This window comes from Pteropus medius, unplaced genomic scaffold (genome assembly GCF_902729225.1).
Source record: "Pteropus medius unplaced genomic scaffold, Ma_sr-lr_union100, whole genome shotgun sequence".
Taxonomy (NCBI): Eukaryota; Metazoa; Chordata; class Mammalia; order Chiroptera; family Pteropodidae; genus Pteropus; species Pteropus medius.
This window is the reverse complement of record NW_024341756.1, coordinates 98,229-114,644: the sequence shown is the minus strand read 5'-3', so window position 1 is coordinate 114,644 and position 16,416 is coordinate 98,229. Positions and strand designations below refer to the sequence as shown.

At 36.5% G+C, this 16,416-nt stretch overlaps 1 protein-coding gene across 1 annotated transcript in view; it reads right to left on the bottom strand.

Annotated features, from left to right (window-relative positions):
- LOC120594841 (uncharacterized protein FLJ43738-like) overlaps positions 1 to 16,416 on the bottom strand; it is a 76,046-nt gene that overhangs the window by 39,829 nt on the left and 19,801 nt on the right. Inside the window, exon 7 of the mRNA XM_039853000.1 lies at positions 7,623 to 8,521. Within this exon, the coding sequence (XP_039708934.1) occupies positions 7,623 to 8,521 (899 nt within the window). The remainder of the gene's footprint in view (positions 1 to 7,622; positions 8,522 to 16,416) is intronic.

Below are 16,416 nucleotides of genomic sequence, written 5' to 3'. Positions count from 1 at the left end.
ATTTTGTGCCAATCCTTTCTGGCCTGTAAAGTTTCTATTGAGAAATCAGCTGACAGTCTAGTGGAAGCTCCCTTGAAGTAAATAACTGCTTTTCTCTTGCTGCTTTTAAGATTTTCTCTTTGTCTTTAACCTTTGACATTTTAATTATGATGTGTCTTGGTGTGGGTGGACCTCTTTGGGTTTATCTTGCTTGGAACTCTCTGGGTTTCCTGGGCTTGAATGTCTATTTCCTTTGTCAGGTTAGGGAAGTTTTCAGTCATTATTTCTTCAGACAGGTTTTCAATTCCTTACTTTTTCTCTTCTCCTTCTTGTACTCCTATGATGTGAATATTGGAATGCTTGATTTTGTCCCAGAGGTCCCTTAATCTCTCATTTTTAAAATTCTTTTTTCTTGTTGCTGTTTTGATTGGATGTTATCTTCTAAATTGCTTATTCAATCTTCTGCTTCATCTAATCTAGATTCCCTCTAATGTATTCTTTATTTCAGTTATAGTATTCTTTATTTCTGACTGGTTCTTTTTTAGGTTTTCTATTTCCATTTTTATCTCTACTATCTGTTTGTTGAAATTCTCACTGAGCTCACTGAGCACCCTTATAATCAGGTTTTTGAATTCTGCATTTGGTAGATTTCACATCTCCATTTTGCTTAGTTCTTTTTCTGGAGCTTTGCTCTGTTCTTTCTTTTGTTTCTTTGTCTCCCCATTTTGGCTGACTTCCTGCATTTGTTTCTATGTATTATGTGGAGCTGCTATGTCTCCTGGTCTTAGTGGAGTGGGATTTATGTAGTAGGTGTCCTATGGGGGCCCAGTGGCATAGCCTCTCTGGTCACCTGAGCTCGGTGCTCCAGATGTGTCCCTTGTGTGGGTTGTGTCTGCTCTTTTGCTATAGTTGAGCCTTGGTTGCTGCTTGCATGTCGGTGAAATACATTGACCCTCAGGCTGATTTGTTGTAAGGACTGGCCATGAATACAGTGGAGAAGCTGTTGTTCAGGGGTTGACCCTACAGAGCAGGATTTACTTTAGCAGGACTCTGGTGCTTGCCCAGTTTGCCCTTTGGGTTTGTTATTTCTGGAGATGGTTGGGTGGTACTCTGATGTGGTCTGAAGTTGGCCACTGAATGTGTTGATTTCAAGGCCTCTTGGGCAGAGCTCTAGGGCAGGCCAAGTGTAGCCGCTGCTTGTGTCCTGCCCAGGGGCACTTGGTATGAACTACAAAGTGATCTGTATATGAATGTCTGTGCAGATCTGTATACGATCTGTATATGTTAGGCTTGGAGGTACCTGAGAGAGGCTAAGCTGTGATCCAAGGTTGGCTGACATTAGTGCCAGGTTTGGAGCTGCTTAGAAAGAGATACAGAGCACACCAAGGTCAAATGCTGCTTGTTTGGGGTGAACCAAGATAAGCCATTTGTATGGAAAAGCCACTGAAATTGGGTGGGGCAGTCTCAGGGAATCACCAGGGTGCGACAACCAGTGTTAGCAAGGTTGATGGAGATTCAGATATGGAACTCACCTGCCTCTGCATGCTGAGATGGGGAAGACTCAACAAAGAAACAATGGCTTCTGCTATCACTTCAGGAAAGAAGAAGCTGCCTCTCCAGTTCTCACCCTAGAGCCAGAAAATTCAGTTCCTCCCTATATGTTTCTGGCATCTTTTGAGCTGCTGGCTCAGCAGTGGAACTCAGAGCAAGTGAATCCATTAACTAGTAAGTCCATGTGTGAGCTGTTTAAGAGGACTGCCTGAAATTCCAGCAGTCCTCCATCTCTCTCAGCCACAATATCCAATGTTTCACATCCAGAAGTTCTGGAAATTTCTTTTCCTGGCACTGGAATCCCAGTGTGGGGTTGGGACCCTCGCTCCTCCAGAGTACCTCCACAACCAAGATATCCCTCCCAATTTTTATTTGCCACATGTGGGTATGGAGCCAGCTTGATCCACATCTCTGCACCCCTGCCATCAGTCTCAAGGTGGCTTCTTCTGTATATTCTTAGTTATAGGATTTCTGTTCAGCTACTCTTCAGGCAATGCTCAATGATGATTGTTCTGTACTTTAGTTGTAATTTTGATATGGTTGTAAGAGGAGGCAAGCACAGTGTTTTCCTACTCTGCCATCTGGACCAGAACTCCCAGGCATTCCTCTCAAAGGGCCCACACGTGGTATTACTTGCTAATTGAATAACTGGGTGTGAGCTCCATTGCTTGGATAACAGCTTGAAAAGTACCAGGGGCATATGGAGAGGAACCAAATTGTCTGGCTTCAGGATAAAAGCTGGAGTAGCAGCTCTGGATATGACAGAAGTGCTGGTAGGTGCCATAGTTCCTTTGCTGAGCCCTACCCCCACCCAGCATGCAGGTGGGTGCCAAGACTGAGCCTCCATCAAATTCTCTCCACACTTGAAATTCTCTGAGATATCACCCGACCTAACTTGAGCACAGGCTGAAACCTCTTTCAGCAGCTGTTACAAGGATCCAGCTGCAACTTCTGCTGTGGACTTTTCTAAAATCTCAGAAAGGTCCACAAACACAAAATAAGCAGGACTGGCCTCAGTGTGCCCTGTACAACTTGTTTTTGTTTGTTTGTTTTATGAATAAATGTTTTCAAAAATTTTGAGCAGATACCCAGAAGAGGGATTGCTGCATCATATGATTATTCTATTCTTAATTTTTTGAGGAATCTCCATAGTGTTTTCCATAGTGGCTGTACCAATTTACATTCTCTCCAGCAGTGTATGAGAGTTCCTTTACCCCCACAACCTCTCCAACACTTGTTATTATTACAGTTATTATCTTGTTGAAAATAGCCATTCTTACAGGTGTGAGGTGGTATCTCATTGTAATTTTGCATTTCCCTAATATCTAGTGAAGTTGAGCATCTTTTCATATGTCTCTTGGCCATTTGTATGTATTCTTGGGAGAAGTGTCTGTTCAGGTCCTCTGCCCATTTTAAATTGGATTGTTTGTTTTCTTGTTTTGAGTTATATGAGTTCTTTATATATTTTGGATATTAGCCCATTATTGGAAGTATTGTTTGCAAATATCTTCTTCCATTCAGTTGGTTGCCTCCTTGTTTTGTTGAATACAATGCAACATACAAATGATATATTGTTGAATTGTGCACTTGTAACTATATAATTTTATTAACCAGTGTATTCCTAACAAATTTAATAAAAAAATAAAAATAATGAAAGCATATATCATGCTCATAGATAGGAAGGATTTACACTGTTAAAATGTCCATACTAGCCAAAGCAATCTACAGGTTCAGTGCAATCCCTATCAGAATACCAACGGTATTTTTCACAGAACCAGAGAAAATTATCCTAAAATTCATATGGAACCACAAAAGATCTCAGATAGCCAAAGCAATGTAGAGAAAGAACAACAAAGTTGGAAGTGTCATGCTACCTGATAACAAACTATACTACAAGCCTATAGTAATCAAAACGGCATGGTATTGGCATAAAAACAGACACACAGATCAATGGAACAGAATAGAGAAATAAAACCATGCCTATATAGCCTATTGGCCAATTAATCTATGACAAAGAAGGCAAGAACATACAATGGGGTAAAGACAGTCTCTTCAATAAATGCATCTGGGAAAACTGGACAGATAAATGCAAAAAATAAAACTATACCACTTTCTTACACCATATAGAAGAATAAACTCAAAAATGGATTAAAGACTTAAATGAAAGACCCCAGACCATAAAACTCCTAGAAGAAAACAGAGGAAGTAAACTCTCTGACATTGTTCTTAGTAGTATTTTTTGTACATGTCTCCTCAGACAAGGGAAACAAAAGAAGAATTAAACAAATGGGACTATATCAAGTGAAAGTTTTTGCACAGCAAAACAAACCATCAACAAAACAAATAGACACCCCACCAACTGGGAGAATATATTCACCAATAATACATCTGATAAGGGATTAATATCCAAAATGTATAAAGAACTCATATGATTTAACACCAAAGAAGCTCCACAAAGAACCCAATTAAAAAACGGGCAGAGGACATGAATAGACATTTCATCATAAAGGGCATACAGATAGCCAATAGACACATAAAAAATGGTTCAACATCACTAATCATTACAGAAAGGCAAATTAAAGCCATAATGAGATATCATCTCATACCTGTCAGAATGGATATTATCAATAAATCAAAAAACAACAAGTTTTAGTGAGGATGAAGAGAAGAGGGAGCCCTCGTGCACTGTTGGTAGGACTGCAAATTGGTGCAGCCAGTATGTAAAACATTCTGGAAGTTCCTCAAAAAATTAAAAGTAGAACTACCTTATGACCCAGCAATTCCACTTCTGAGTATTTATCCAAAGAAAACGAAAGCACTAAGTTGAAAAGATATATGCACCCCTATGTTTATTGCAGCATTATTTACAATAGTCAAGATATGGAAGCGACCTAAGAGTCCATCAATAGACGACTGGATAAAGAAGAGATGGTACATTTATACAATGGTCTATTATTCCAGCCTTAAAAAAGAATGAAATCCTACTATTTACGACAACATGGATGGACCTAGAGGGTATTATGCTAAGTGAAATAAGTCATAGAGGAAGACAAATACCATATGATCTCACTTATATGTGAAATCTGAAGAACAAAATAATCAAATCAAGAAAACAGAAACAGATTTATAGATACAGAGAACAAACTTAGGGTTGTCAAGTGGGAGGGGTTTTGGAGGTGTAGGTGAAATTTTTGAAGAGATTAATAAGAATAAATTGGTAGTTATAAAATAGTCATGGAGATATGAAGTACAGTGTAGGGAATATAGTCAATATTATTTTAATAATTATGGTGGGTAGTGGATTGATTGGGGGATCACTTCATAAATTATGTGGATGTCTGATCACTGTGCTGTATACCTGAAACTAATATAAAATAATGTCAAATATCAAAAAATATTTAAAAGTTGTTTAAAATAGGGATTGCATTGAACCTATAGATCTAATTTGGGGATAATTGACACCTTTACAATAATGAGTATTCCAATCATTATACATGGTATCTCTCTTCACTTATTTAGGTTTTCTTTAATGTTTCTAAAAGTTCTATAATATTTATGGTAGAGGTCTTTTGCTCCTTTTTGTCAAATTTATTCCTGTCATATTTTATGATACTTTTAAACTGTTTCTTTTTAAAATATTTTTTGCATGTAAATGGTATTTAGAAATTCAATAGATTAATATATTAATTTTTATATTGAGAAACCTCATTGAGAAATCTATAATACTTTTAGCATTATTTTTTGAATTTCCTATAAATTTTAAACAGATCAACATAGTTTAAAACACTTATTTCAATTTATGCAACTTCTCAGCAATTGTCTCAGTAATTTTCAGCAAATGCTCAGTATTTTCAGTCTCTCTTATTTTTTAGTATAAGCATTTAAGACTACAAAGTTTTCTCTAAATAATGCTGTAACATCATCCCACAAATTTAGATATTATACTATTTTCATTATTGCTCTGTTCAAAAATGCCTAATTTCTATCATAGTTTCTCTTTTGACCCATGGATTATTTGGTAGTATTTGTTAATTTCCCAAGCATTTTAATTTTTCTTGTTAATGAACTGGGGTCAGTGAACATTCTTTATATCATTTCTGGCATTAGAAAAAGAGCTTTTCATTGAGATAGAATGCACATACAATATTCCTTGAGTTAGCCAAACTGCAAAGTTTGAAGGCACAGTCCCCCAAACTGCCCTGACTTCTGATACCAACAAGTTTGGTATTTCCTAAAAGCACACCCAGCTTCCTCAGTTTTCTAGAAGAATTTATAGATAGTTGTTATGATCACACTCACAGTTTATTACAGGGAAAGAATACAGATTAAAATCAGCCAAAGGAAGAGATAACATAGGGCAGAGTCCAGGATGCTTTCAAACATAAAACTTTCATTAGTCTTTCCTCATGGAATCAGGATGTATTTCCCTTATGACATTAATGAGTGACAATATGCAGAGTAATTTCCTTGAGCCTTGGTGTCCAGAGTTTTTATTGGGGTTCTATTACAGAGGCATGATTGATTAATTACTTGATGGCCCATGTGGCAATCTCAATCTCCAGGTCAATTGACACTGCATAATCCAAATCTCCCACCCTAAATCATGTTGTTGGCCTTTTTGGTAAAGCCAACCTTCATCCTGTGACTATCAGGTAAGGCTGCTCTCACTCTAAGATCTGGTATTGTCAGCTCCCAACTTAAACAAAGACATTCCTATAAGGTATAACATAGATTACTTCCCAAGAAGACAAGGGCAAAGGCCAGACCTCTCGGGCAAGGTTGAATTCTTTCCTACATATCATAAGAGTTAACCCTTTTAAAGTGTACAGTTCTTTAATTTTCAATGTACACACAATGTGTGCAAACATACAAACTAACTTATTCTAGAACATTTTTATAACCCCCAAAAGAAAATGTGCCCATTAGCAGTCATGCCCCACTTTTTTTATCATGCTTCCCCTGAGACCTAGGCAACCACTGACCTATTACTATTTTTATGGATTTGACTAGTCCACACATTTCATATAAATGTAATCATATATGTGGCCTTTATGTCTGGCTTATTTTACTTAGCATAATGTTTTCCAGGTTCATCTATGTTGAAGAAAGTGTATCAGGACTTCGTTCCTTTTTTTATGGCTGAATGTTATTCCCTTGTGTAGACATATCACATTTTGTTCATTGGTTTATGGACATTTGGGTTGTTTCAACTTTTTGACTACTATAAATAATACTGCTATGAACATTCATTTGCATGTTTTCTGTGTGAATATATGTTTTCAGTTCTAGGAAGATAACCAGCCTTATTTAACACTAGCTTTTCCCAGTGCCTCTTGGCCTATCAGCACATTGAGACAGGCCCCACAAGGTTTCACTCCCTTCCTGAGTGGATAGGCTCAACTTCTAGACTCTTTGCTGTTAGCAATATCTGGTTTCTGGGGCATCTGAGCTCTGAGGACAAATAGGGGGCCTGTAGACTAAAGGAGGATGGTCTTATTTACTCAAACTTCAAAATCATAAAAAGAAAACAGAATTATCATGTTACCCAAACTAGAGAATGACAGGACCATGAGGAACCACTTGCTCCAGCCTGAAATCAGATACTTTAATTGCCTCTACAACGTCCCAACTGAGCAGCCATCAAGTGCTCCTGAAGGCCTCTAGGAAAGGGGAATTTTCTGTAGCCTAGGCAGCCCCTCTAGATTCAAAATAATCACATGTGTGTTTTACCTAGGTGAGTTGAAATCTATTTCCTTGTGGTGTCCATCTTAGGGTGATACAGAACTTTCTGCTCCTTGTTAACCAAATAGGCCCCTCAGAAGTCTGAAAGCAGGATGCATTGTCCTGAACCATCTTCTCTTCTCTATATCTCCTAGGTCTTGCCTTCACCTAAAGCCAATCAATTCTTCCTATTAGAAATTCCAGTTACTGAGCCTTTCTAAGCACCGTATAATAAACCCCAAGAGGAAATTAATCAACATATCCCCTCCGCCCCAGACAAAGAAACTGGACTTCAGCTTGGCTTTAAAGATCTCTCCATTTAGCATCCAGATGACATTACTTTTACATGAAATGCAAAACAAACCACCTACCGGCTTTGGTGGCTCTCCCATAGCCTCTTCAAGCCTTGGTCAGCCAAGCCTTCCAGAATGAGGAGATGAATCTTCCCATCCAGCAGATGGAAGCCAGTAAGCACATCTAGGTCCTGCTTTTCCTGGATCTTCACCCGCATCTTAAAGGCTGATAGGATCTGCTGGATGTTCTGGATAGGGTAGGAGTCCAGATCGAGGGCCTTGGCATTGATCATGGTGATGTCCTGCAGCAGGCTGTATAAGAGGAAGATCTTCCTGGAGTTAAATACAAAAATGATGCGGCCAAACTGGGTACCTGTGAGGTCTGGATCAGGGGCTTCTGCCACAGCCCTCAGTGGAACTGCTATGTCCACTCGGAGCTTGAGCATGGAATTGGCTTCTAGATAGTTGCCCATGGGCATTGGGCCATGACGGAGGCCATCTGTAGGTACCTGAAACCCCACAACTTTCCTGCTCCTGCTGTCCTGGTATATGGGCTTGGGATCACAGCTGTAGATGGGAACAGCCAAGTTCAAGTACTTGTGGCCGAGGAGGAGGTCAGCAAAACTGACCTGAGCAATCCCATAAGGGTCCCACATCTTGTTTTGAGATTCAAATGGGTTGTTCTCTGTCTCTCTGGGTGAGATGAGGGCCTGGAAGTTGAGGTATGAATCCAGAGGGTCCTCCCCAAACAGGGTGGGCTTCCGGGAATACTCTTCTGACTTGCGGTCCCGATCATGAACTTCCACCACCATGGGAGGGCCCTGTAGGTATTCCTTCAGTTCTCTGGGGTTCATTGCCCCAAGAAAAATGACATTGATGTCCTGGAAAGAGACGTGGCTTCTATGAGGCTGTCCCTCAGTCTGGTGAACTGGAGTCTTATAGAACTGGTACCTGCAGTACACAGGGGTGCAGAGCCTCTATGAGAGAGCAAGGAGACATCAGGTCACTGGGCTGCCATGGCAGTCACTCTGTCTCCCCTCTAAAAGAAGGCTCCAGTACATGGGTCTCAAATCCCAGTGCCACACTCTACCTGTAGCCCTTGTAGCCTAGGTTTCTTCATCTACAAAATACTGATGAGAAAGCCTGCTCTGTAAGATTATTCACCAGATTGAATGACATATATGAAAGTACCAAGATGGTGGCTAACACAAGAAAAAGGCTCAATAAGTATTAGTCACTATTTCTCTCTCCCAAACAGTGAGTGCCATGAAGACAGGCCATGTGCCTTTTTCACATTGATATTTCTAGCTCTTAGCCCAAGGCTAGACAAAGAAAAGGTGGACACAGGTAAACCATATTTTCCAGATATACATTTGTGGGGAGGGGTGGTTGGCACAGGCTCACCTTTAGCATATTAAGTATCCAAGCAGAAAGCTATGACAAGGAGAAGAAGGACTCAGAGAGGTTTAGGACTTAAGAGGGCATGGAAAATAAAATGGGAAGGAGTGCAGAGCTGTGATGAGGCAGGAAACTGAGAATCTTGTTTTAAATATTGCACTCAGATTTTATATTCAAAAGATAACTGTCATACAAATTTGTGGTCCAAATTCGTATTCCAAGTATACTATTTATTTTATACAGATGTTGAAAATTTATTTTTAAACAATCCTGGGGTGGTAGTGCTTCCAGGTATCTGGAAGAAGTAATTAAAAATCTTTTCTGGAGAAATCTGCTTTCAACTGAGGCCTCAAAAAATTCCCAGAGAGAAAGTTTCATTGAACATGAGATCATAGTAAAAATCACAAAACATGTAAGGGAAAAGGTAATACTAATGAAATCAGTTGCACAGAGGCATAAGGTATTAGAATGATTGGATACATAAAATAAATATGTTTGTTAGGTTTTAAATTTTTAAAAATATTATCAAGGTCAAATCTATTGGAATTATATTTACTAGTAATGAATAATTTCAAAATAAAAAATTTAAACATTATCTACAATAGCATAAAAAATAAAATATTTAAGAAGAAATTAAATGGAAGATATATAAGACCTATATACTGAAATCTTTAAAGCACTGCAGACAGTAATGAAAGAAAATCATTATCGAGAAATAGACCATTTTCATGGTCAGGAAAGTGCAATTAATTCTAGATTAATCATAGACCTAAACATAAAAGCTAAAATTTCAAGAAGAAAACATAAGAAGTTATCTTCATGAACTTGGGGTAGGAAATGACTTATTTGACAGGACACAAAATACACTAGTCATAACAGAAAAAGTTAATAAAATGCACTTCATCAAAGACACCATTAAGAAAATTAAAATCAAGCCCTAGACTGGCAGAAAATATGTAACGTACATATATACCTGACAAAGGACTTGTAGCCAGAATATAAAAAATAAAAAAAAAATCTGGAAAACAATAATTAAAAAAAAAATAGTAAGAGGAACTTTTAACTCTGGTTAAATAGAGTAAAAGCATACCCTAACTTGTAACTCCTAGAGAATGCAACTAAAAACCCTAGACAAAATGCATGAAGCAGCTAATAGAGGACTCTGAAAATTAAAAGGTAATAGGTGGACTGGTGAAACCAAACTCACTGAGTTTCCTGGGTTGTAATTTCCTCCTATATGCCCCTGACTGGACTCAAAGGAATCCTGAATCCCATAATTGTGTATCACACATGGAAAGAGAGAGCTCTAAGAAAAGCTCTCTCTTTCTATTCCAAGGAATGGGAGGGGAAATTCCCTGTTGATTTTCTCGTCTGGCCCTGCTCTCAGGCAAGTTCAAATTTCAAAGCTGCAATCTGGTGACGGGAAATCTAAGAGAGGGGAATCCTCTTTGATTAGAGAAACTGTGATACAGAGAGTGTATGGAGGATCTCAATATTGTTTTGTCTCTATAAGTATTCCCACTACTTGTCCTCAGAGGCAGGTCCAGTGTTGGGAAGGGCATATTAGAGTGGGAACACTAAAGCTACACCTTTGGGGCAAGCAGACGAGGGAGGGGACTCCTTAGGAGCTGGAGAGTATGGAAGGGGGAGGAATCAAGAAAAGGATTCCATAAAGTTATGTGTAAACTCATGGGTTTATTCTTGAACTGTGCATGTATAAATTTGACCTTAAGCCATATATCAGAGGTTTTGAGAAACGAATTAGAGAAGACCACTGCACAAGCCTCAGACTGGTCCCTGAATAGTACACATGCAGGATAGATTTGCATATCACTAAAAAAATCCTTGAAAACTAAACTGACCTTAAAACCACAGTCTACAGAGGATGAGTTGGGAATTGCAGCTTTACCCTGAGTATATTGGCTAATAAAACAAAAAAGCCAGCATTCTCCACATTATTTAAATAAGACTCAAAGTCTCAAATATAGTATTCAAAATGTATAAGATATAATCCAAAATTATTTGACATACAAAGAATCAGAAATGCTGACTAATTATCAAGGAGAGAGATAGTCAAAAGATACCAACTCTGAGGTGATTTAAGTATTAGAATGATCAGATGAAGACTTTAAAACCACTATTATAACCATGATCCAAGAAGTAACAACAAACACTTTTGAAACCACTGGAAGGTAGCCAGTTTCAGTGAATAGAAACTATAATGCAGAACTCAATAAAAATTTTAGAACAAAAAATACAAAAACTGATATAAAAATTCACTATATGGTCCAAAACCAAAACGGAGATGACAGAGGAAAGATAATTAAACTTGAGGACAGATCAATAGAAAGTATGCAATCTGAACACATAGAGAAAAAAGATTGAAAAAAAGTATGCAATCTGAACACATAGAGAAAAAAGATTGAAAAAGAGCCTCAGGAAGCTGTGGGACAATACCAAAGATCTAACATATTCCAAAGAGGACAAGAGAAAAGATATTTGTAAGAAGATATTTGAAGGAATAATGTCTGAAGATGTTTCAAATTTCTCAAAAGGCATAAACTTACAGATTCAAGAAACTCGGTCAGTCTCATCAGGGTAAACTCAAAGAAATACATGCCTAGACATGTCCTCATCGAAGTGGTAAAAACCAAAGACAAAGAACACAGCTTCAAAGCAGCCAGAGAAAAACGATACATTACTCCTAGGAGAACAATAACCTGAATAACTGGATTTCTCATCAGAAACTATGCAAGTTGTAATAAAGTAGAACAAAATGTTTACAGTGCTGAAAAAAAAAAAAGAGAAATTTCCACCCAGAATTCTAAAACTAGTGAAAATATACTTAAGGGATAAAAGTGAAATAAAGACATTCTCATATGAAAGAAAACTAGAAGATAATTTGTTTCTAGCAGACATGCTATAAAAAGTTACTACTGTATGATTCAATTTATATTGTAGAAAAGGCAAAATTATAAGGGCGGAGAACAGATCAGTGATTTTCAGGTGCTCAAGGTAGGGGTGGAGTTTACTAGAAAGGAACAACATGAAGAAAGGATTAGAGAGATTGCAAGGGGTAAGAGAAGACTTCTGGAATGTTATAAGTAATAATATATTTTAGTGAGAAATATTTTTAAAACCTTAATCCCCATCTTAATCCCCCCAAAAAATTCCAACAAAAGGTTTAAACACCAGATTAGAAAAATATCAAAACTAAAAATCCAAATAAATGGAAAGATATACCATACTCATAGAAAGGACAGATTAATATTGTTAAAATGTTCATATTATCCAAAGCAAATCTACAAGTTCAGTGCAATCCCTATCAGAATACCAACGGTATTTTTCACAGAACCAGAGAAAATTATCCTAAAATTCATATGGAACCACAAAAGATCTCAGATAGCCAAAGCAATGTAGAGAAAGAACAACAAAGTTGGAAGTGTCGTGCTACCTGATAACAAACTATACTACAAGCCTATAGTAATCAAAACGGCATGGTATTGGCATAAAAACAGACACATAGATCAATGGAACAGAATAGAGAAATAAAACCATGCCTATATGGCCTATTGGTCAATTAATCTATGACAAAGAAGGCAAGAACATACAATGGGGTAAAGACAGTCTCTTCAATAAATGCATCTGGGAAAACTGGACAGATAAATGCAAAAAATAAAACTATACCACTTTCTTACACCATATAGAAGAATAAACTCAAAAATGGATTAAAGATTTAAATGAAAGACCCCAGACCATAAAACTCCTAGAAGAAAACAGAGGAAGTAAACTCTCTGACATTGTTCTTAGTAGTATTTTTTGTACATGTCTCCTCAGACAAGGGAAACAAAAGAAGAATTAAACAAATGGGACTATATCAAGTGAAAGTTTTTGCACAGCAAAGCAAACCATCAACAAAACAAATAGACACCCCACCAACTGGGAGAATATATTCACCAATAATACATCTGATAAGGGATTAATATCCAAAATGTATAAAGAACTCATATGATTTAACACCAAAGAAGCTCCACAAAGAACCCAATTAAAAAACGGGCAGAGGACATGAATAGACATTTCATCATAAAGGGCATACAGATAGCCAATAGACACATAAAAAATGGTTCAACATCACTAATCATTACAGAAAGGCAAATTAAAGCCATAATGAGATATCATCTCATACCTGTCAGAATGGATATTATCAATAAATCAAAAAACAACAAGTTTTAGTGAGGATGAAGAGAAGAGGGAGCCCTCGTGCACTGTTGGTAGGACTGCAAATTGGTGCAGCCAGTATGTAAAACATTCTGGAAGTTCCTCAAAAAATTAAAAGTAGAACTACCTTATGACCCAGCAATTCCACTTCTGAGTATTTATCCAAAGAAAACGAAAGCACTAAGTTGAAAAGATATATGCACCCCTATGTTTATTGCAGCATTATTTACAATAGTCAAGATATGGAAGCGACCTAAGAGTCCATCAATAGACGACTGGATAAAGAAAAGACCATATATAGAATGGTCTATTAGTCCAGCCTTAGAATGAAATCTTACCATTTGTGATGACATGGATGGACCTAGAGGGTATTATGCTGAATGAAATAAGTCAGACAGAAAAAGACAAATACCATATAATTTCACTTATATGTCGAATTTGAAAAACATAAATGAACCAACAAAACAGAAATAGACTCACAGAGAACAAACTAATGGTTGCCAGTTGGGAGGGGGTTGGGAAACTGGGTGAAAAAGGCGAAGGGATTAAGGATATTGGCAGTTACAAAGTAGTCACTGGGATGTAAATTATAGCACAGGGAATATAGTCAATAATATTATAATAACTATAATGGTGTCGAGTACTAGACTTAATTGGGGAATCATTTTGTAAGGTATAAATGTCCAATCACTATGTGGTACACCTGAAACTAATATATTGTATGCCAGCTGTAATTAAAATATAAATAAAAAAAGAAAAAAAATTGAAGAGAGGATTAGTGAACTAGAATATATAGCTGAATGGATTACCCATGTTTACACACAAGACCAAGCTATAGAAAATATAAAAGAACGGTAAAAAGAAAATAGAAGAGAATGAAATTAGATGTAACATATATATAATTGGAGATTCAGAAGACAATGACAAATAGAATAGCAGAGAGGTAAAAATAGAAAAGATAAGTACAGAGAATTAAAAAAAAAATCCAAGACATAAATTTTTAGGCCGAAGAAGCTCAAGTCACAAGAATAATTAATAGGAAAATACACACTTTTTTCTATTAACACTACTTATTATGGTGAAATTTCACGAAAGATAAGAAGGTGATGTTGAAATCAGCTTGAGAGAAAAAGCTTATATTACAAAGAACAATTAATCTGAGAGAAACAAAGAAAGCCTGAATAAACTGGAATAATAACTTCCAAATGCTAAGAGAAAACGTTTTGACCTATCTTTCAAGAACAAGAGTGAAATATAGATATTTTCAGCTGAAGAGAAATTAAGAGACTTTCCCATTAGTGGAAATTCATTAAAGAATTTCTAACGGCTATTATTACATTTCATGAAAAAGGAAATTTTTCTCAGAAGAACGACCTGGAAACAAAGTCTATGGTATCCTAGCTCAATCAGCCTAAAATTACAAAGGACAAGTCAGATGTCTAGCAAAGTCAGGTTTATTGACTCAGCAATTAGGAATACAACACAATAGTGGGACTAGGGGCATCTCAACAAAGGGAAATATAGAGTTTTTATAGGATGTTGAAGAAAGTTCAGGTGTAACTTAAGTAGTTTTTTGATAAATCCAAAGCAATCCATCAGGCTCCAGATAGTGGAATTATCACATGTAGACTTAAAAAAAAAAAGCTAAAAAACTATGCTTACTGTGATAGGCAAACTAATGCCCCCTAGACATCCACATCTTAATCCTCCAAAACTGCTATGTTATGTTACATGGCAAAGGAGATTTTTTTTTATGTTGAATTATGTTGAGGTTATAACCCCCAGACCCGAGAGCGAGATTTTATTTGGAAATAGGGTATTTGCAGATGTAATCAAGTTAAAATGAGGTCATAGTGTGAGCCTTAAGCCAATATGACATGTCTTTAGCTTCTTGATGTGATGGATATCAGTACTTGATTTTCAAACATTGAACCTTTATAATAACAGTGCAAACTTGGAATTATTACTACTAGGTCATTATAGTAATTCTTTTATACTTTATTGGATTTGATTTGCTAATATTTTATTGGGGAGTTTTGCATCAATGTTTATGACAGATATTGCTCTGAAGTTTTCCTTTCTTGTAATTTCTTTGTTGGGTTTTGGTATTAGAGTAATGCTGGCCTCATGTAACAAGTTAGAAAGTATTCCCTCTGCTTTCATTTCCAAAAGGGATAGTAGAAAATTGGTATAATTTCTTCCTTAAATGTTTGGTAGAATTCAATGATGAATCGATCTGAGCCTGGTACTTTCTATTTTTGCAAGTTGCTAATTATTGATTAAATTTCTTTAATAGATATATGACTCTTCAGATTATCTATTTCTTTTTGTTTGAGTTTTGGTAAATTGTGTCTTTCAAGTAATTAGTTGTCAAGTTGTGGGTAGAGTTGTTAATAATCAGTAGTGTGATCCCTTTATCATTTCTTCTCTTCCCCAGCTTAATTGAGGTATAATTGACAAATAAAATTGTATATATTTAATATATATAATATAGTGGTTTGATACACATATACATTGTAAAATCATTACCACAAACAAGTTAATTCATGTGCCTATCACCTCATATAGGTACCTTTTTTGTTGTTGCTGGTAGTGTGTTGAGAACACTTAAGATCTATTAGCAAATTTCAAGTATGCAATACAGTATTATTAACTACAGTCACCACGCTATATATCAGATCTCCAGAACGTATTCATCTTAAGTTTGTACCCTTTGACTGACATCTCCCCACTTCCCTCATTCCTCAGCCCCTTGTAACCATCATTCTAGTCTCTGATTCTATGAGATTGACTTTTTTAGATTCTACATATATGTGAAATAATATAGTATTTATTTCCTCTGGCTTATTTCACTTAGCCTAAAATCCTCCAGGTTTATTTATGTCATCAAAAATGGCAGTTTCCTTGTTTATTTTTATAGCTGAATAATATTCCATTGTTCATGTGTCTGATATCACATTTTCTTTATCCGTTCATCTGTCAATACACACACATATACATCACATTTTCCCCTTATCTGTCTATATGTATCAGACATACAGTTTGCAAATATTTCCTCCCATTCCTTATGTTGTCTTTTCATTTTTAAAATTTGTTTCCTTTACTGTGTAGAAGCCTTTTAGTTTCATGTAGCTCCCACATTTATTTTTTCTTTTGTTGCTTATACTTTTAGTGTTATATTAAAAAAAGTCATTGCCAAGACCAATGAGAGATTTCCCACTAGGTTTTCTTCCTGGAATTTTATGGTTTTAGTTCT